General features: G+C 40.2%; 1 protein-coding gene across 7 annotated transcripts in view; it reads right to left on the reverse strand.

Moving 5' to 3' along the window:
* Positions 1-1,688: 1,688 nt before the first annotated feature.
* erc2 (ELKS/RAB6-interacting/CAST family member 2) overlaps positions 1,689-17,092 on the reverse strand; it is a 52,813-nt gene continuing 37,409 nt past the window's right edge. For 5 of the 7 annotated variants that reach the window (XM_088338242.1, XM_088338240.1, XM_088338237.1 and 2 more), the window contains 8 exons: positions 16,609-16,811; positions 12,084-12,206; positions 7,744-7,867; positions 5,186-5,346; positions 4,269-4,416; positions 3,500-4,189; positions 1,905-1,972; positions 1,689-1,833 (listed from right to left, as the gene is read on the reverse strand). In XM_088338242.1, coding sequence (XP_088194368.1) covers positions 1,946-1,972; positions 3,500-4,189; positions 4,269-4,416; positions 5,186-5,346; positions 7,744-7,867; positions 12,084-12,206; positions 16,609-16,811 — 1,476 coding nt within the window. In that variant the 3' untranslated portion in view covers positions 1,689-1,833; positions 1,905-1,945. The remainder of the gene's footprint in view (positions 1,834-1,904; positions 1,973-3,499; positions 4,190-4,268; positions 4,417-5,185; positions 5,347-7,743; positions 7,868-12,083; positions 12,207-16,608; positions 16,812-17,092) is intronic. The other 2 variants (XM_088338239.1, XM_088338241.1) reach the window with 2 other exon arrangements.

The following is a 17,092-nucleotide window of genomic DNA, read 5'->3' on the forward strand; positions in this document are numbered from 1 at the left end:
TGTGCTGCACGTGGCAATTGAGGAAGGAGGAAGCAGGAGGCGAGGGTGGATTATTTCCTTGGCTACTTTATCCCCACAATGTACATTTGTTTTCTCTCCTGGGGAAGTTGAGAAGGTCTGCTCCAAGGTCAACTGCAGAGACAGAAGGCATAGGAATCAAGCACAAACATACACTCATTTGGCAGATGAAACATATAAAAGTATGTTAAATGATTCATTTAAAAGTGTATTTAGTCATTGTTCTTTTTACCATACTTTATTGCTTAGCCTAATAAGCTCGGTCTTCACCCTTGAGCCCGGTGTACAACTATGAAATTTGGCATCAACACATGAGAAGCTCAGTCATCGGGGAAGGACTCTACGTAGAGCCACTGCTTCTCCGCATTGAGAGGAGCCAGTTGAGGTGGCTCGGGCATTTGACAAGGATTCCTCCTGGACGCCTCTCTCGGCAGGTGTTCCGGGCATGTCCAACCGGCAGGAGGCCCCGGGGACGACCCAGGACACGCTGCTGAGACTAAAACTCTAGGCTGGCCTGGGAACGCCTCGGGATCCTGTCGGATGAGCTGGAAGAAGTGGCTAGGGATAGGGAGGTCTGGGCTTCCCTGGTAAGGCTGCTGCCCCTGCGACTATGGATGGATGGATTTTTGAGGGATAACGTCCACTGCTGTTCAATTTGAATGTATAAATTGAGGACTTGTGGATGAAAACGATGAAATATCGTGAGCACGCTGCAAATAATGAGTAAGGATACCTTAAACCTCCTGTTTTGCTCCTGTTATGTGTTATATGAATAAAATTAGCAAAGACATGTGCCAGTTTTGGCTGGGATGGGCTCCAGCCCCCCCGCGACCCTAATGAGGATAAGCGGTACGGCTGATGAGATGAGATGAGATGTGCCAGTTTTTCTCTGGTAGTCTGTCCTCCTTCGTGTGCTTCGTGTTGCTTTTGGTTGCAGAACACAATGCAGTGACATCAAGTGGTCAAATATTACACGGTGTCACTTTACCAAAAATAAAATGAGAAAAAATATCCACTATCTGCCTGTCACAAGGCACTGCCACTTCAAAGTTCTTCTTGATGAAAATACAACACTGTATCATCGTTCGAACATACCTGGTGATTCTGTTTGTAGCAACATTTCATGAACACATCTTTTAGTTACTCTGATTTCTCTCTAAAATCTGCAAAATGTATATAACATATACTTTAATTATACAATTTAAGTGTTTCCAATCATTAAACCCTAAAAAATATCTTTTTTTTTAATTGTTTGTTAAGCCTGGTCATTCTGTAAGGGGGAACCTCAAGTGCGGCCCTTTCTCAAGGTTTCTTAATTGTCCTCATGTAGAGGTTCTTGAGTTATTCCTTTCCCTCATGTAGGTTTATGATGTAAAAATAGTCTGTGGTTTGCAATAATCTTTGGTCTTTGAGACTCCTTGTGATTAAGGGCAATACAAATAAACATGACTTGACTTCACTTGACCTTAAATGTCCCTAAAAGGGTGGAAAACATTCAAAGACGCAGTTTAAGAAAACAAGCTGGAATCATAATTGTATCATCCCTGAGCTTAAGTGTTATAATTAAATCAAAAAACAAATTAATAATAATAATAATATATATACATTTTTTTTTAATCATGACTCCAAAACAAAGAATCACCCACCTGTTTGACTGTCAGTCTCCCAGCGCCTGACTTGCACAGCTCAGGGCAGCAGTTTCTCCAGTAAAAAAAAAATAAAAATAAAAATAAAATAAAAATCAAATTATTTTGCAGGTATTCTCATATTTTAACGTCATCATCTGGCTGCTCTTCCACCAGTAGTAGCAGTCATCTGAAAAACAAAACTTTTACTTGATCAATAATACGAGAACAAAAAACTGTAAAAAGAAATAAAAATCTCACCCCTCAAAAAAACTTTTAAACTTTGGTTGTCATAGCAACGATTACGCCCATATGCCTTCCTCATCATCCTGTTATTAGAGCAGTGGTTGGTTTGCATCAAGGGGAAAGCAAAAGATAAAAACATAATTGATTAATTACATTTGTTGTTCTTTTTGTCCTCAACGTGGTAGCTTATTATTAAAATAATGCCAGATTCATTCGTGTATTACACACATTTTTTTTTTTACCCTAAAAAAGAATTCACAGTTTAGGTAGGCGTTATACACGAGTCTTTACCGTATTTGTGCAATAATTGATCTGTCGAAAAATATCACTGACCACAATCGCAAAACACTGGATGCAACAGGAATCAAACCCAAGTCGCGGAGGTGAAAGCAATATATGAAAGGCATTAGGTTTTATCTCATTATCACAGTTTTTTAGTCACGGTACCCAACGAATGTTAAAGATTGGAGAAAACAGAAAGTTGTCCTTAAAGATATGAATAAACTCTAAAATGTGGTAAGGAATTCTCTCAGATCATGAATCAGACTTTGAAATACATTGTAATATTTATATTGGTTTTGTGTTCATAGTTGCCAATAAATTATTTTAATCATGGCCGCACGTATTCAACAAAAATTGTCATGTACAGAGCTTAGAATAAAATAGAAAAGGATAGGACAGAATAGAATAGAATTGAATAGCATTTAATGCCAACATGTGAAATACAAAAAATTAACATTCGTTTTGTTACCGTGAATACAAATGTGATGATGAGATCGAATCTAATGCAGGCCTATCAAACTCAGTTTGGCCCGGGGGCCGGATCAAGACTATGCGGGCCGGATCAGAAAAAAACGTCAATGCCAAATATTAACTTTTCAGTACTATGCTTTAATATTTATCTCCACTAATAACTTACCCTACACTCTATAATCACAGATAAAAAGGGACCTTTTCTAAGCGCAACATATCTATTCACAAACAATTAAACAAAAGTGATTTTCGTGTTTCGTGGCATTGAATGTTAAAATGTATTTTATCATCATCACAAACATAAACTCAACTGGTAGCTATCAATAAAACGTTTGCCTTAATTGGAACAAATAAAAAAGAATTGCAAAATAAGAGTTTTGGCATTGAACAGGAAATAACATATGATCCAACTATTTGGCTGGACCTATTGAAGCTGAGAAAATATTGCACAATATTGTCTTTAACATGAAACAAGACTGGACATCAGCTCTTTTAGACCATTACTGCCCTCTGGCGGCTGAAAGGAGCATTCGGTTTGTATTAAAAAAAACAAAAACAAAAAAAAAAACATTTGATAGAAATAAGCCAGATACTCTGTGTTTTTTGGACATGCTCAGAAATTTGCAACGAGCTAGATAAAATCATCCAACTGGCTGGATCCGGCCAGAGGGCCACATGTTTCACATGCCTGATCTAATGCCCTTATGTATGCCATTTCTATCACTGGTGGTCCAATGTTTAATATTTGGCGCTCACTGCAGTGACCTGCATGTTTGATTTCCATTGCTTGCGACAGCAAAGTTTGAGAAAAAGTGAAACAAAATTTGATGCCAATTTTCAATGAAAAACTAACTAACCTGGTCCGGGGAAGGACGGTGCCCAGCGTGTGGCGGTCCTCGGCCCGGACCGCCACGATGATGAGGCGACGGGTGGCGCGGATGTTGCCCGTGGTGCTGAGGCTGGGGATGCTGGGGATGCTGGGGATGCTGTGGATGCTGGGGATGCTGGGGATGCTGGGGATGCTGGGGATGCTGGGGATGCTGGGGATGCTGAGAATGCTGCTGATGCTGCGGATGCTGAGGATGCGGGTGCTGAGGATGCGGGTGCTGAGGATGCGGGTGCTGAGGGTGAGGCCCCTGTTGAAGGGGGCCATGCGGGTGTTGAGGATGCTGGGGGTGCTGCGGGTGTTGCGGGTGCTGCGGAGGATGCTGCAGGTGCTGTTGGTGGGGATGTTGCTGCTGGGGGGGTCGCGGGTGCTGTGAGTGCTGGGTGGGCTGCTGAGGGTGTTGTGGGTGCTGCTGCGGGTGCTGAGCATGGGGGTACTGAAGTTGCGGCTGCTGGGGGTGAGGGTGCTGCGGGGCGGCCTGGGGGTGCTGCATGTGAGGGGTGTGGCCATACGGGACCTGTTGGCTGTGGGGTGGGTGGGCATACTGTGTCTGAGGTTGTGGCTGAGGGTGGGGGGCCTGGGGCTGCGGGTGGTGAGGACCGTGGGGGTGATATTGTTCGTCTTCATAGTTGTCGGCAATCAGCTTCATCCTACTTTGAGTCTACAGGGTAAAAAAACGGAGGACTTATCGTTTATGATGATTTGGCAGATTTATCACGATTGTATGTTGGAGTACAAACATGCTGCTTAAGTTGATGCATCAGTTTGTCCCGCTCCCGCTTCAGGGACATCACTTCCTCTTGGGTCTTCTTTTTGTTGGAGGCGGACAGCTCCAGAAGTGCAATGTTAGCGTCTTTCTCACTGATGGCAGCTAGCAGGGCTTGTTGTCTGGAAAAGGTAACGTAAATCAAGATCAGTCAATCTAATGGTTTCATTCAAATTCAATTAAAATGGATATATATATATATATATATATATATATATATATATATATATATATATATATATATATATATGTATATATATATAATATGAAATTTATATGTATATACACAGTGCGTAAAATGTCCTTCCTTCCTTCCCTAGCTATCTCCCTTCCCCCTTCCTTCCTTTCTACCTACCCTACTTCTGTCCATTCCTTCCTTCCATCCTTCCCTACCTCCATCCATTCCTTCCTTCCTTTCTTCCTTCTTTCTTTCCTTCCTTCCATCCTTCCTCCCTCCATTCCTACCATTCTCTGAAAATAATATCAGAACTAAGAATATTAGAAGAAAAGAGAAAGAAACAAAAACAAACAGACAAAAGAACAACATCTCTCATTTCACTATTAAGTACAAAATGATTCACATGGGGCTTGGGCAAATACAGAAGCTGGCCATTATGAGAGGGATGTTTTAACATTTTTCACACTGTATTGTCGAATCTGATAGAGTAACAGAATTCAAATATATCTACCTGAATGCAGTAACCTTTCAGTGCCTGTTGGTTGCCTAGCAACTAAATATGTTCTCTGGAAATGTTTGTGTTTTTCCATCATCCAGGGAACACATTCATTTTTTTCTGAACAGCTCTGTGAGCTGAGTTTATTTGAGTTCAAATTGGTATAACAACTCCCCAGACCGACACAAGGTAAGGAGCGCGAGGAGATGACGCTCACTTCATCTCGAGAATCTCCTCCAGCTGTTTCCTGCGCTCTTGCCTCATGTTGGTGAGGTGGCTGTCCCGCTCCTGCAGAGACTGCTGCGTAGACGAGAGGCGCTGCTTGGTAGAATCTAGTTCCTGCCTCGTCCTCTCCAGCGTGTTCATCAGGTCCTCCAGCTGACGGATGGAGATCATTGTGGGAACAAGGACTATGTCAGGGCAGCAATTAATGTGAATCAAGCTTTATATATTGTAATGTGGCGTCCCTCAGGGGTCAATGCTTAGACTCCTTACGTTTCATTAAGCACCATGCACACCCAACCCAACCGCACACAATATCACGGTAATCGCAGTTTGCTTTTGGCGTCAGGTGTGTGGGGGCACTTTTTGGATCGGTGTCAATGACATAGAATATCCAAACTTTTTGATCATTTAGCCACTCGGTCGCAAAAAAAGTGTGTGGACCACTGAAGAAAACAGCATGCTGTCCTTTTCCACAATACAAAACACCGCGGTGACATCTGAAAACCTTTTAGAGGAGAGTATGTTTTGCCAACATTTTTCATATAATACAGATACCTACCAAGTTATACATTTCCCTCATATTGCAAACAATTTTTGGTGATCTCAAATTGTGTACGGCGTATAACAATTTTTTTAAAGGAAAAATAGTTTTAAAATATACTACGTCTAACACCGAATTAACTGCAAATGGGAAAAGAACTAAGAAAATGCTGAAAGAATTGTTTGTGTTGTTTATTTGGTAAATAAAAAAATGTTCACACAAATTATCTTTGTTTTTATTAAAATCTGTCTTGCTGCTAGTAAGTAGGTGCCGCGTCGAGGTTTGTAAGGTTTATTGACGCTTAATAAGAGGAACCGATTAATAAGGGAAGCAATTGGGTGAGGTATACAGGTATGAATAATTAACAGGAGAAAAACAGAAGGTTTATGGTAGTTTAGTCAATATTGATACAACAATACAACAATTCAACTTTTACGCCCAGAAATCAAGTCCTCAATTTATACATTTGAATTGAACAGGAGTCGAGGTTATCTATCAAAAACGCAACAGTTCTCTTTCTGTTTTATCGGAAACATTGTCAGGTCAATGGAGCTTCTTTTAATGATGAGAAGTACCGTATTTTCCGCACTATAAGGCGCACCTAAAAGCCTTTATTTTTTTCGAAAGCTGACCATGCGCCTTATAATACAGTGCACCTTATTTATGGATCAATATTAATTCGCAAAGTCTTGCAACTAACTTGCAGCCGCCGACTAGATTTTCCCCCGAACGCCAAGTAGTCCGCGGTGTATGCTGGGATTTATTTACCGGCGTTTCATTGGCTAACCAATGTGTCAATAATCATTTGAATGGATCACTATTGGCTAAAGTTATTCGGAGGTCAAGGGGAGGATCCTTTTTATCATTTACAGGCTGGCATTGGCTTGAACGGCAAAACAAAGCCTGCAATTGGCCAAAAAAGACGTGTCAATCATCAGTTGAATCGATCACTATTGGCTAAAGTTATTCGGAGGTCAAGGGGCGGATTCTTTTTATCATTTACAGGCTGCCATAGGCTTAAACGGCAAAACAAAGCCTGCAATTGGCCGAAAAAGATGAATGTGAATAGCATTTTTGGTTGTCTACGGCATAGAGCAAACATGTTTTACCATTCTGCATTTGTAAATATTTTATTCTCCTGGATTTACTACACCCACGGATATAAGAGGACCACGGCTGCACATTATTATGAACACAACAACTTCGGTGAGCTACTCCGGCTATATATATTATCCCTGTATCTTGTTTCAGACTGAACTCGATGTTTTTGTGATAAGCGGTGCACATAATGGATGGAATGGAGTGTCTATTTTTAAATTAAACTCAATTCCAAGTGTTTATTGTCATATGTACAGTAAAGTTGCGAGCGAAAAACAAAATAGAAACTAAGGAATGGTTGGCATTTCTTGAGTCCCAAGACTTTAACCTTCCGAATGATGGAACGATGCATTTGAGTGACATCGTACCGACACCGCATCCGAACGTGTTCTCGACACGTATTTGTGTCTTTACAAGCTTTCGGAATGTTAAGGGGGTAATAAGTTTGACTTAACTATCTGACTGTTTTGTCGACGTTCCCATTGTAGCGCCTTATAATCCGGTGCGTCTTATGTATGTCAAAAATAGGACCAAAAACTATTTTTTTGGGGTGCGCCCTATAACCCGGTGCGCCTTATAGTGCGGAAAATACGGTATATGCAATTTGCTCTGTTACCGTGGAAACCACCAACGACAACACAAAAAGACGACGTTTAACATCTGTGTTCCAATCTGGCACAAGTCTCTACTGTATGGTCTATGCGACACAGCTCTCATTTGCTTTTTTTTCGGCGCAGTAGTAAATATGTCCTCGTCTTTGTAATCTCTATCTGACTCTATGATAATCGCTATTTGCAGCAAAATGCATTAGCGCCAAATTCCTCACGTATGGCATGAGTTGTGTGTCAGGTTTTAACTTTGTGTTAAATGTTTAAATGTGTTTATCTAAAAATAACAAAAGCGAAACAGACCTTTGAGTGGTGGCCGACTTCCAAGGAGCTGTCCTTGCGGCCGTCTTGTCCCATGCCTTTTTTATCCATTTGAGGTCCCAGTTTGATGTTGGAGCCTTTCTTGGTCGGCTCTTTGCCTCCTTGTCTGTAAAAGCAGTCCTGATTAGAAGCGCTACCAAACATCTCAAATATTTCAATAATTTATCTGTCATGAAAAACTATTATTAGGAATGCATTGGGGGACATGAAAATGTGGTACATCCAGGTACATACATACATTTTTGAATGGCTTCATGTTAGAAATGGGAAGCAACTAACAAGTTGCAACACCAGAGTTAGAACAGGGCTGGGGTGCAAGTGAGGGGTAAATATGTTACCTACCTAGGAGCTATACTGCAGAGGGGGTAAAGGGATGGTAGACGACATGGTACAACAGGAAACGTAGAAAACACAGTGGAAGCAGTCAAATAAATTTGAAAAAAGAACAAGACATTAAAGAACTTAAAGGGACACTGCATAATATTTGACCGCTAGATGTTGCTGTATTTTGTACTGCAACCGAAAACGAGTGCCACAAAGTACAAGGAAGACTAAACACTACTGTGACCCGACATGATTGAATGGCACCATTTTTTTCTCATTTCTTTGCCTAGCAAATTACAAGATTTTTATATTTTTTGGGAGGGGGCACACTTAGCAGCAATATGGTGAACAATTATGTCAGGTCTCTGTAAAATAAACACACATTACTTGAGTATTTAAAAAAATGCAACTTTATATAATGGTTCATGGTTTTTTGGCTTGCTATTCAAATGATTATATTTTTTTTTCAACGAATGACGCTAAATATTACACAATGACCCTTTAAAAAAACCCAGATTTTTCAAAGTCACTTTGGAATTTGATCAAATCCATAATTGAACAAATGAACTAATATGTGCTGCTTGGAAGAAAGTTGCTTAAGTTAATCGTCAAAAAACACATGAGACAGATAAGACATCAACTGTAGTGGCGATTACATAATGGGATTTCACTTGAGGACTCGTGTGCTTCTGCTGCCAAGGGTAGCAGACATGCAACCAGCCAGTGAAGATCAATAACATGGAAAGGAAAGTGCAGAAGAGTGCAACGCAAAATGCGAGTGGAGGGTGCTGAGAGAATCAGTAAGAGATGCAGGGTAGGTTTGATCTGATATTTCAGTCACTGGGCGATTAGTAAGGACCATACCTATAAGAGACCCTCACTGATGAGCACACAGCTCACAGCAGCCCCTTTGCATGCAGGCCGAAGCGGCAAGCATTGCACTTCATATCTCAAGGGTATGTTAGACCCGGTACAAGAAAGTGGCAAGTTGGGCACAACAGGAGTAGGGATTGGACGATGGTGAGGGCAAAAAATAGGAGGATGTCTGTGCAAGAGTCCAAATAAAAGGGATAGGGGTTTGGCAGGTGTTCATGCATATCAAAATCCAATGGTACAGGAAAAACACACGACACATGCATGAGTGTGTATTTGCAGATAATACAGTAATCTCTTGCTTCTTTGCTCTTTGGTTGTCGCTAGTTAATTGCTTCGCGGTTTTGAATTTAATTCTCTATATTGTCATTGATATCAACGTATGATGCGTTGTGTTCTGCAGAGGACAGCAGACACCAAAAGCTATAACGGGGTCAAGTTGGGTTGGCATGACTACCTATGTGTGAACTGTGATGGGCTGCTGAGAATCAGTAAACAAAGAGGCCAGTTAAAAGGTAAATGAATATTTTTATTATTTTCTTTATTCTTCATCTATTTAAATTACATTTTCTTTATCGTACAGTAATCTAATTTTAACATTTTATGATTTATTAAAAGAAATGTCATATTTTTGCGGGGCTGGGAACGGATTAGCGCCTCTACTTACAAATGTTTCAGGTTACAAATCTACTCTCAGAACTAATTCAATTCGTAAGTAGAGGTATCACCGTAATAGAAGGCAATAGCGGTGCTGCAGGTCCGGCCTACTCCTATGGCCAGGCTACGTAAAAACTCTTACAAGCTAACCCTTCTCAGCTTCTACGTCGTTGACTGCAGATCCAATACCGATGACACTCATGACCTGGAGTAACAACTAGTGGGAAACCGCTATATTCGGGACGGTTGTATATTTAGGTTGTATATGTAGACAGGTCTCATTTCGAGGATACCCAATAATAGCGTGCAGCTCGCCAGCCGCTCCCAAAATCACTTTTTTAAACTGAAAGGAAAAGCCCTCCAGTTTTGTTGTAGTTGTGTATAATAACAATAAAGACCATTTATTGAACTGCATTTTTTTTTTTATTTGTGGATCTTTAGTTGTTATTTTGTCACAGTCATATACACTCGGATGGTAAAGATGTCATCTGGAGGTAAGATTGACCCTTCGAGATTTTATGTAGGGGCATCGCTACTTTGCTATTTCACTTTCCCCCATTGATTGCAATAATTAAGAGGTTACTGTACATCCAAACGGAAAACACTGTAAAACAGGTCTAACACCACTTGGAAGTTGTAGCAGGAAAACAAAAATAATTGAAGAGCCAGACCATTAGCAAAGAACATAGCGGGGTTTGTCTCACTAGAAATGCAGATTCCAGGCAGAACAAAAGTGATTCTATATGGACAAAGGTATTGGGACACGTTCTTTCACCACTTTGATTATAGTACTAATAGCACAGAGGAGCCCAACATGCCCAACTAGCCAACCAGATGGATAGTTACCGTAAATTAATGACTATAAGCCGCATATTTTGACACAAGCTTTCAACCGTGCGGCTTATGCAATGATGCGGCTAATTGATGCATTTTTTTCTAATGGCCACGAGTGGCAGTAAAGATCGGAGTGAGACAGGTGGAATGTATGCGTCGAGGAAGATGCAAGTTAAATGTATCTTTGCGCTTTGTGCATGAAGAAAACTAGCATGTACAGACCCTCATCGCGGAAAAGGGGAGGACTAACGACCAGATTGTGAATTATTTTACGAGTCTGTTTATTTGTAAAAGCAAATAATGTGGCTAAACGAACAAATTACAAGAAGCGACATCCAAAAAAAAAAAAACAGGAACGTTTAAGGCGGATTTATATTCATCTGTTGGCATTATCGTTTGTTTTGGAGTAAATATTCTACACGGTTGGATACTATTGTATTGTTTGTCTCGATTGAACTAAGCCATTTTTGCGGACATTCAAAGAAGTGAAAGACGGCCAGATGATGTAATGGTGAGTTAAGCCGGCTTTATAGTTTTCGGACGTCTTGTATCAGACTGTTTGTGATGTTTCTCTGATGAATATATCTTGAAATTATCATCGTATCTTGAACCCCTAAGCTTCCCAATGATATATTTGACATATTTCAGAGAGTGGTGGCCTTGTACAGACATGTATTTGTTGGGCTGTCAGATCGTTAAGGGGTTAAGGTACCGTGTATTGATACAAATCTTTGTGTGTACTGTCTGTCTTTTTCAATATCTCCTGAATGTGGGCATATGTGGCTTATATTCAGGTGCGGCTTATGTATGTACAAAAAATATATTTTTCTTTAAAAATGTACTGGGTGCGCTCTAGAGTCTGGAATTTACGCTACATATAAGTGTGAAAAGTAGTATAAAGTATTTTATCAAATACAATAAAATACCAATAAAAAAGTTCATACATACATACGTACAGTACATACATACATATATACATACATACATATATCCATACAACTAGACAGTGTTGTGGAAAATTGTATAGACCTCACTTTCATATGAAATCAATTCTGCATTTGTATCCAAGTTCTTATTTTGATCCTGGTATCGTGTTTGACACCACAATATTCTATAGTAATGTGGACACCATCATCCATCCCATCACTCTATCCGTCCATTTATCTATCCATCCTCCTAGCTCATTATGTTTGTAAATATTAAAACATTTTGCAAATGCACAATTTTAATTTACTATGCAAAGCGAGTGGTTGATATGCACCTTTCCTTTAATACGTAAAACTTTTTTTTTCAATGAACTGAAGAGACATGTCCCAAGACCTTTTCCCATATATTGTAAATTAATGTTTCATGGGATGTCATGATACTAGGTTAACCCCATTTTTTTACTAATCCGCAGAAGCCACATTCAAAAAAAAGGAAGCAAAATAAAAACTATTTATGATGTGGATTAAATAGGGAAAAAACATAGAGTAACCCCTCCCAAGAAACCAAACACGGATTCAAGGCAGATAAGCACAAAAAAGTAGCAAAAAAAGCAAAAACAGGGATGCTTTTGTCACTCTGATGCGAGCATCCGCGAATCATTGCACAGACCACACCGCTGGGCTCGAGCACGAGGCCAGAGCACTCACTTTCCCAGGAAGTCCCAAACCATGCCCCCTATCTGCTGGGGGGCGGCGGACATCGAGGGAAGGGGGTCAGAAGGGGCTCTGCCGCCGGGACGAAGGCCAGGTCGTGGGCCGGAGTGAGGGGGGCTTTGTTGTGAGGGACCGGGGATTTGTTGTATTGCAACACAGCGTAACAAGGACCATCAGGATAATTATTGGACATGGTGAAGGGGTCGAGAAGATGGAAGCGATCAATTGTGGAAGGGCGGTCAAGAAAGGTTCAAGGGAGGTGTGGAGATAGAAAAGGGAGCAGGGCAGAAAAGTGGGTAGAGGTGGTAAAGAAGAAAATGTAATTAATCAAATGCCTCCAATTATTAACGAGACAATTGCAACAACAAGTTGTGGTCAATCCGTTGTGGTCCAATTATTGTCATCAATAAAAAATAAAATAAAATAAAATGAAAAATTATTTTGCAACACTAGACAAGCACCAAACGTGTGTGTATATAGCAGAGGAATTTATTATTTAATCCACTGCAAAATATGCAAGAGAATTGTGTCATATTGGGTACTGCAGTCTGGATGGCAATTGAGTGGTAGGCTGTGCATTTCACTCCTAGGCCTTTAATGGTGCTAAATTCGAATCAATCCCACCGTAAATAACTAGTTTATGGCTATAAATATTTAACGCAGCTACAGCAAGTACACAATTGCAATAGTATTTAGGAATACTTTATAGCTACATTTAACTCTCCAAAAATCATTTTTATTTGTTCTCAAAATCCATACTTCCTTCTTTCTTTCTTCAATAATTATTTAATCCATGCGTTTCAGTTCCATAAATGTAAATGTTCTGCATTTATATAGCGCTTTTCAAGTCAATAAAGACCTCACAAAGAGCTTTACACTTTCCCTTTTACACACACTAACTAACTAGCAGCTCATCAGGGGCATTAGGGAGTCTTGACCAAGGATATTTCGACATATAACTCGGAAAAGCCGGGAACCTGCGACCTCTTGATCCCAAGGCAAGCACTTTACCTCCTGAGCTACTGCCGCTCCAAAAAGTTATTTTCGATTGCCTTCAAAGCTAATGCTTAAAGTTGTGTATTCAGGCTTTCTGGCATCTAGTAAATACAGTAGTTAAAAGAGAATATGGAGTATACTGGTGCTTATTGCTAACATAGCGAGCATTTACGATAGAAGAACCATGCCAAACAATAGGTTCAGTATTGAAACGTTCTCATTTCACACTCGTCACCATCACCATCGACAGTTATTTTGACAGCTATTTTTTAATGTATTTCACTGGAATTGCTAATGACTTAATGGTTTTCATCACTCATTTGTGGTGTGGTGTCAGACTCATTGTATTTTCACTGTACTGTATGTTTCTCTTTGACTCTGTTTTGGAATAAAGTGGAGCTTGGAAGCTATTCTTGACTTTTTCCAAGATGAGTCAATCTGTTTTACTTAATCCAAAAAGTGAAAATTCTGTTTGTTCATTCATTTTCCACCCATGACCTACACCATTTGTCAACGACACGGGTTTTTAGACACTGGTCAGTCCGACACATATTTTCTATGATGGTTCAGAAGAACAAAGAATACTAAAAATGTTGGGTTGGTCTTCAAACCCATTTGAAAATGCGGAAATGTCAGTAGTAAATAACAGTAGTGCGATATATCTAAACAGCCATATGAATAATCTGGTTATTTATTCCTTTAATTATCACCATGGGTAGTTTTTAACACCCTGTTGGATTAAAATATCACAAAACATGCTGGGTCGTTATTTATTATCATCTTTTTTTTCATACGCTCCCAAATCACAAAAGAGATTCAGATTCTTAAACCGACCTAGTGTGTTTTGGGAAACAGACCTGGATCGGCTATTTCATTGATTTAGGTTTGCTTTTTGCAAAGCAAGTTTGAGATTATTTAATGCAAAGACTAAAAAATGGATATTTGACATCTGTATGGCTTTGGATTAGTTTTACTGGGTAAATCAACCCACTAGTTTAAACACTGTATTTTGATTAATGTGTTTTTTTTTTTTTCCGAAATACAGTCATATGTGATGAGGTTCCAGTCGGGAAAATTAGAATCCTTGGTCTCACTATTGCCCTCTGCCATGAGGCAAGAGAGTTGCGTGCCTTACTCTGTATCTGCAGACGCACAGCACAGTCACAGATTACATATTAATTCTAATAATATAGTTCGTAAGATAATGGGAAAATTCTACGATTTTGAAAAAAATAAAATAAAAAAAAATCTCAAGTTAAATTAGAACGAACTTCAACACTATATAAATACAGTATAAGGATATTCTATATTATTGTAATATTTCTTTGATGACAGATGAGGCTATCTCCTCTAACTTTATGTCGGTGAAATTTGGGTTAAGCCACAAAAACATACTGGACTGTCTCAGAAAATTAGAATATTGTGATAAAGTTCTTTATTTTCTGTAATGCAATTAAAAAAACAAAAATGTCATACATTCTGGATTCATTACACATCAACTGAACTATTTCAAGCCTTTTATTATTTGAATATTGCTGATTTTGGCTTACAGCTGAAAAAAACTCAAAAATCCTATCTCAAAATATTAGAATATCATGAAAAAGTATACAAGTAGGCTATTCAACTAATCACCTGAATCATCTAATTAACTCAAAACACCTTGCGAGGTTTCCTGAGCCTTAAAAACACTCAGCTTGGTTCAGTAAACTAAATCACAAGTATGGGGATGACTGCTGATCTGACTGCTGTCCAGAGGACCATCATTGATACCCTCCATCAGGAGGGTAAGACACAAAAAGAAATTTCTCAAAGAGCAGGCTGTTCACAGAGTGCAGTTTCAAAGCATATCCACAAAAAGTCTGTTGGAAGGGAAAAATGTGGCCAGAAACGCTGCACAACCAAGAGAGATGACCGCAGCCTTAACAAAATTGTGAAGAAGAGCCGCTTCCAGAATTTGGGGGAGCTTCAAAGACAGTGGGCTGAAGCTGGAGTCCAGGTATCAAAAGCCACAGTTCACAGACGTGTCCGGGAAATGGGCTACAATAGCCGTATTCCCATGGTCAAGCCACTTCTGAACTCAAGACAACGGAAGAAGCGTCTGACTTGGGCTATGGAGAAGAAGCACTGGACAGTTGCAGAGTGGTCCAAAGTCCTCTTTTCAGACGAAAGCAAGTTTTGCATTTCATTTGGAAGTCAAGGCGCCAGAGTCTGGAGAAAGGCTGGAGAGGAGCAAAATCCAAGTTGCTTGAAATCCAGTGTGAAGTTCCCACAGTCAGCAATGGTTTGGGGAGCCATGTCAGCTGCTGGTGTTGGTCCACTGTGTTTCATCAAGTCCAGAGTAAATGCAACTGTGTACCAAGAGATTTTAGAGCACTACATGCTTCCATCTGCTGAAAAGCTCTATGGAGATGAGTATTTCATTTTCCAGCATGATCTGGCACCTGCCCACAGTGCCAAAACCACCAGTAACTGGTGCACTGACCATGGCATCACTGTCCTTGATTGGCCTGCTAATTCCCCTGACCTGAACCCCATCGAGAATTTGTGGGGTATAGTTAAGAAGAAGATGAAAGACACCAGACCTACAAATGCAATGAGCTGAAGGCCGCTATCGAAGCATCCTGGGCATCAATAACACCTCAGCAATGCCACAGGCTGATTGCCTCCATGCCACGCCGGATTAATGCAGTAATCCGTGCAAAAGGATTCCCAACCAAGTACTGAGTGCATCAATGGACATTTTCAAATGTTTGATTTAGTTTTGCTGTTATAAAATTATTTTTTTTACTTGGTCTGAGGAAGTATTCTAATATTTTGAGATAGGATTTTTGAGTTTTTTTCAGCTGTAAGCCAAAATCAGCAATATTCAAATAATAAAAGGCTTGAAATAGTTCAGTTGATGTGTAATGAATCCAGAATGTATGACATTTTTGTTTTTTTAATTGCATTACAGAAAATAAAGAACTTTATCACAATATTCTAATTTTCTGAGACAGTCCAGTATACTGTTGACTATAAAGGACTTTATAGGTTTGAGTTCCCCTTCAAGAGTATACCCAAAGTTTCCCTCAGTGTTTTATAAGGCCGGTAGGCTCCCTGTCATGTCCTGCACGGTTGTCATGGCGCCCAGCTGGCCCCGCCCCTTGACACCGGCTGAGACGCATTGGACTGATTGCTATTGGAGTACTTAAGCGCGGTCCTTTGTACTGTGCGTGGCTGGAACGTTTGTTAAACCTGGTTAAACTCCATGAGACTTCTGTTAAAACCTGCCTAGTTCTGTGAATCTGCCCGTATTTGATCCTGTTTTGTTTTTGGTCTGATCCGTTTGTTTGTTTTTGACAACTTGTCTTTTGTTTGGATTTCTAATCCACTCCGCGACCATCGATCCCCGGATCGAGTGTGCGCACCCTCCTCATCCTTCCCCCAATAAATTGTGAGTACGTCTATGCAAATGGGTCCTTTTTTCCTGTTTCCCGCTCCGCTTCGTGACACTCCCAGCATTTTTTTATGTCCATTCCGTTACCTTTCCAACTCTAAAATCTTCTTGTCCTTGTCATTCTTTTCAGTCTCAACCTCCCGCAGGATGTCAAGAAGCCTCTCCACCTCCGTCTGCGCCTTGCCGGCCTCGTCCTTGAAGTAGCCCACCTCCTTCTCCAAAAGTTTCACTCGGTCCATGTAATCGGTGTTGCCTCTAGAGCCTGTCTGATGCTCCACTTCGTGAGCTTTCTGCATTCCACAAAAATCAGCAAACACAAAGTTGGTTATACTTAGGCTTCCAATGATCTGCTTGAAAGATGCAGAGAAAAATAATAAGTGTGTCACTGGTCACTTGGGTCATTACTTTAAATGGTGGACAACTTAACGACACTTACAGACACATTGCAAACACACTTACTATAAACACTGTGTGGGTTTGTGCATAAATATGCAAACATAAAGCGGCATGACTCCTCACATTTGACGGGACGAAGACAGACACATCTCAAGACGCGCCACGCATCACAACA

Source organism: Urocampus carinirostris, chromosome 6 (genome assembly GCF_059441175.1).
Source record: "Urocampus carinirostris isolate Australia breed hairy pipefish chromosome 6, RoL_Ucar_1.0, whole genome shotgun sequence".
Classification (NCBI taxonomy): Eukaryota; Metazoa; Chordata; class Actinopteri; order Syngnathiformes; family Syngnathidae; genus Urocampus; species Urocampus carinirostris.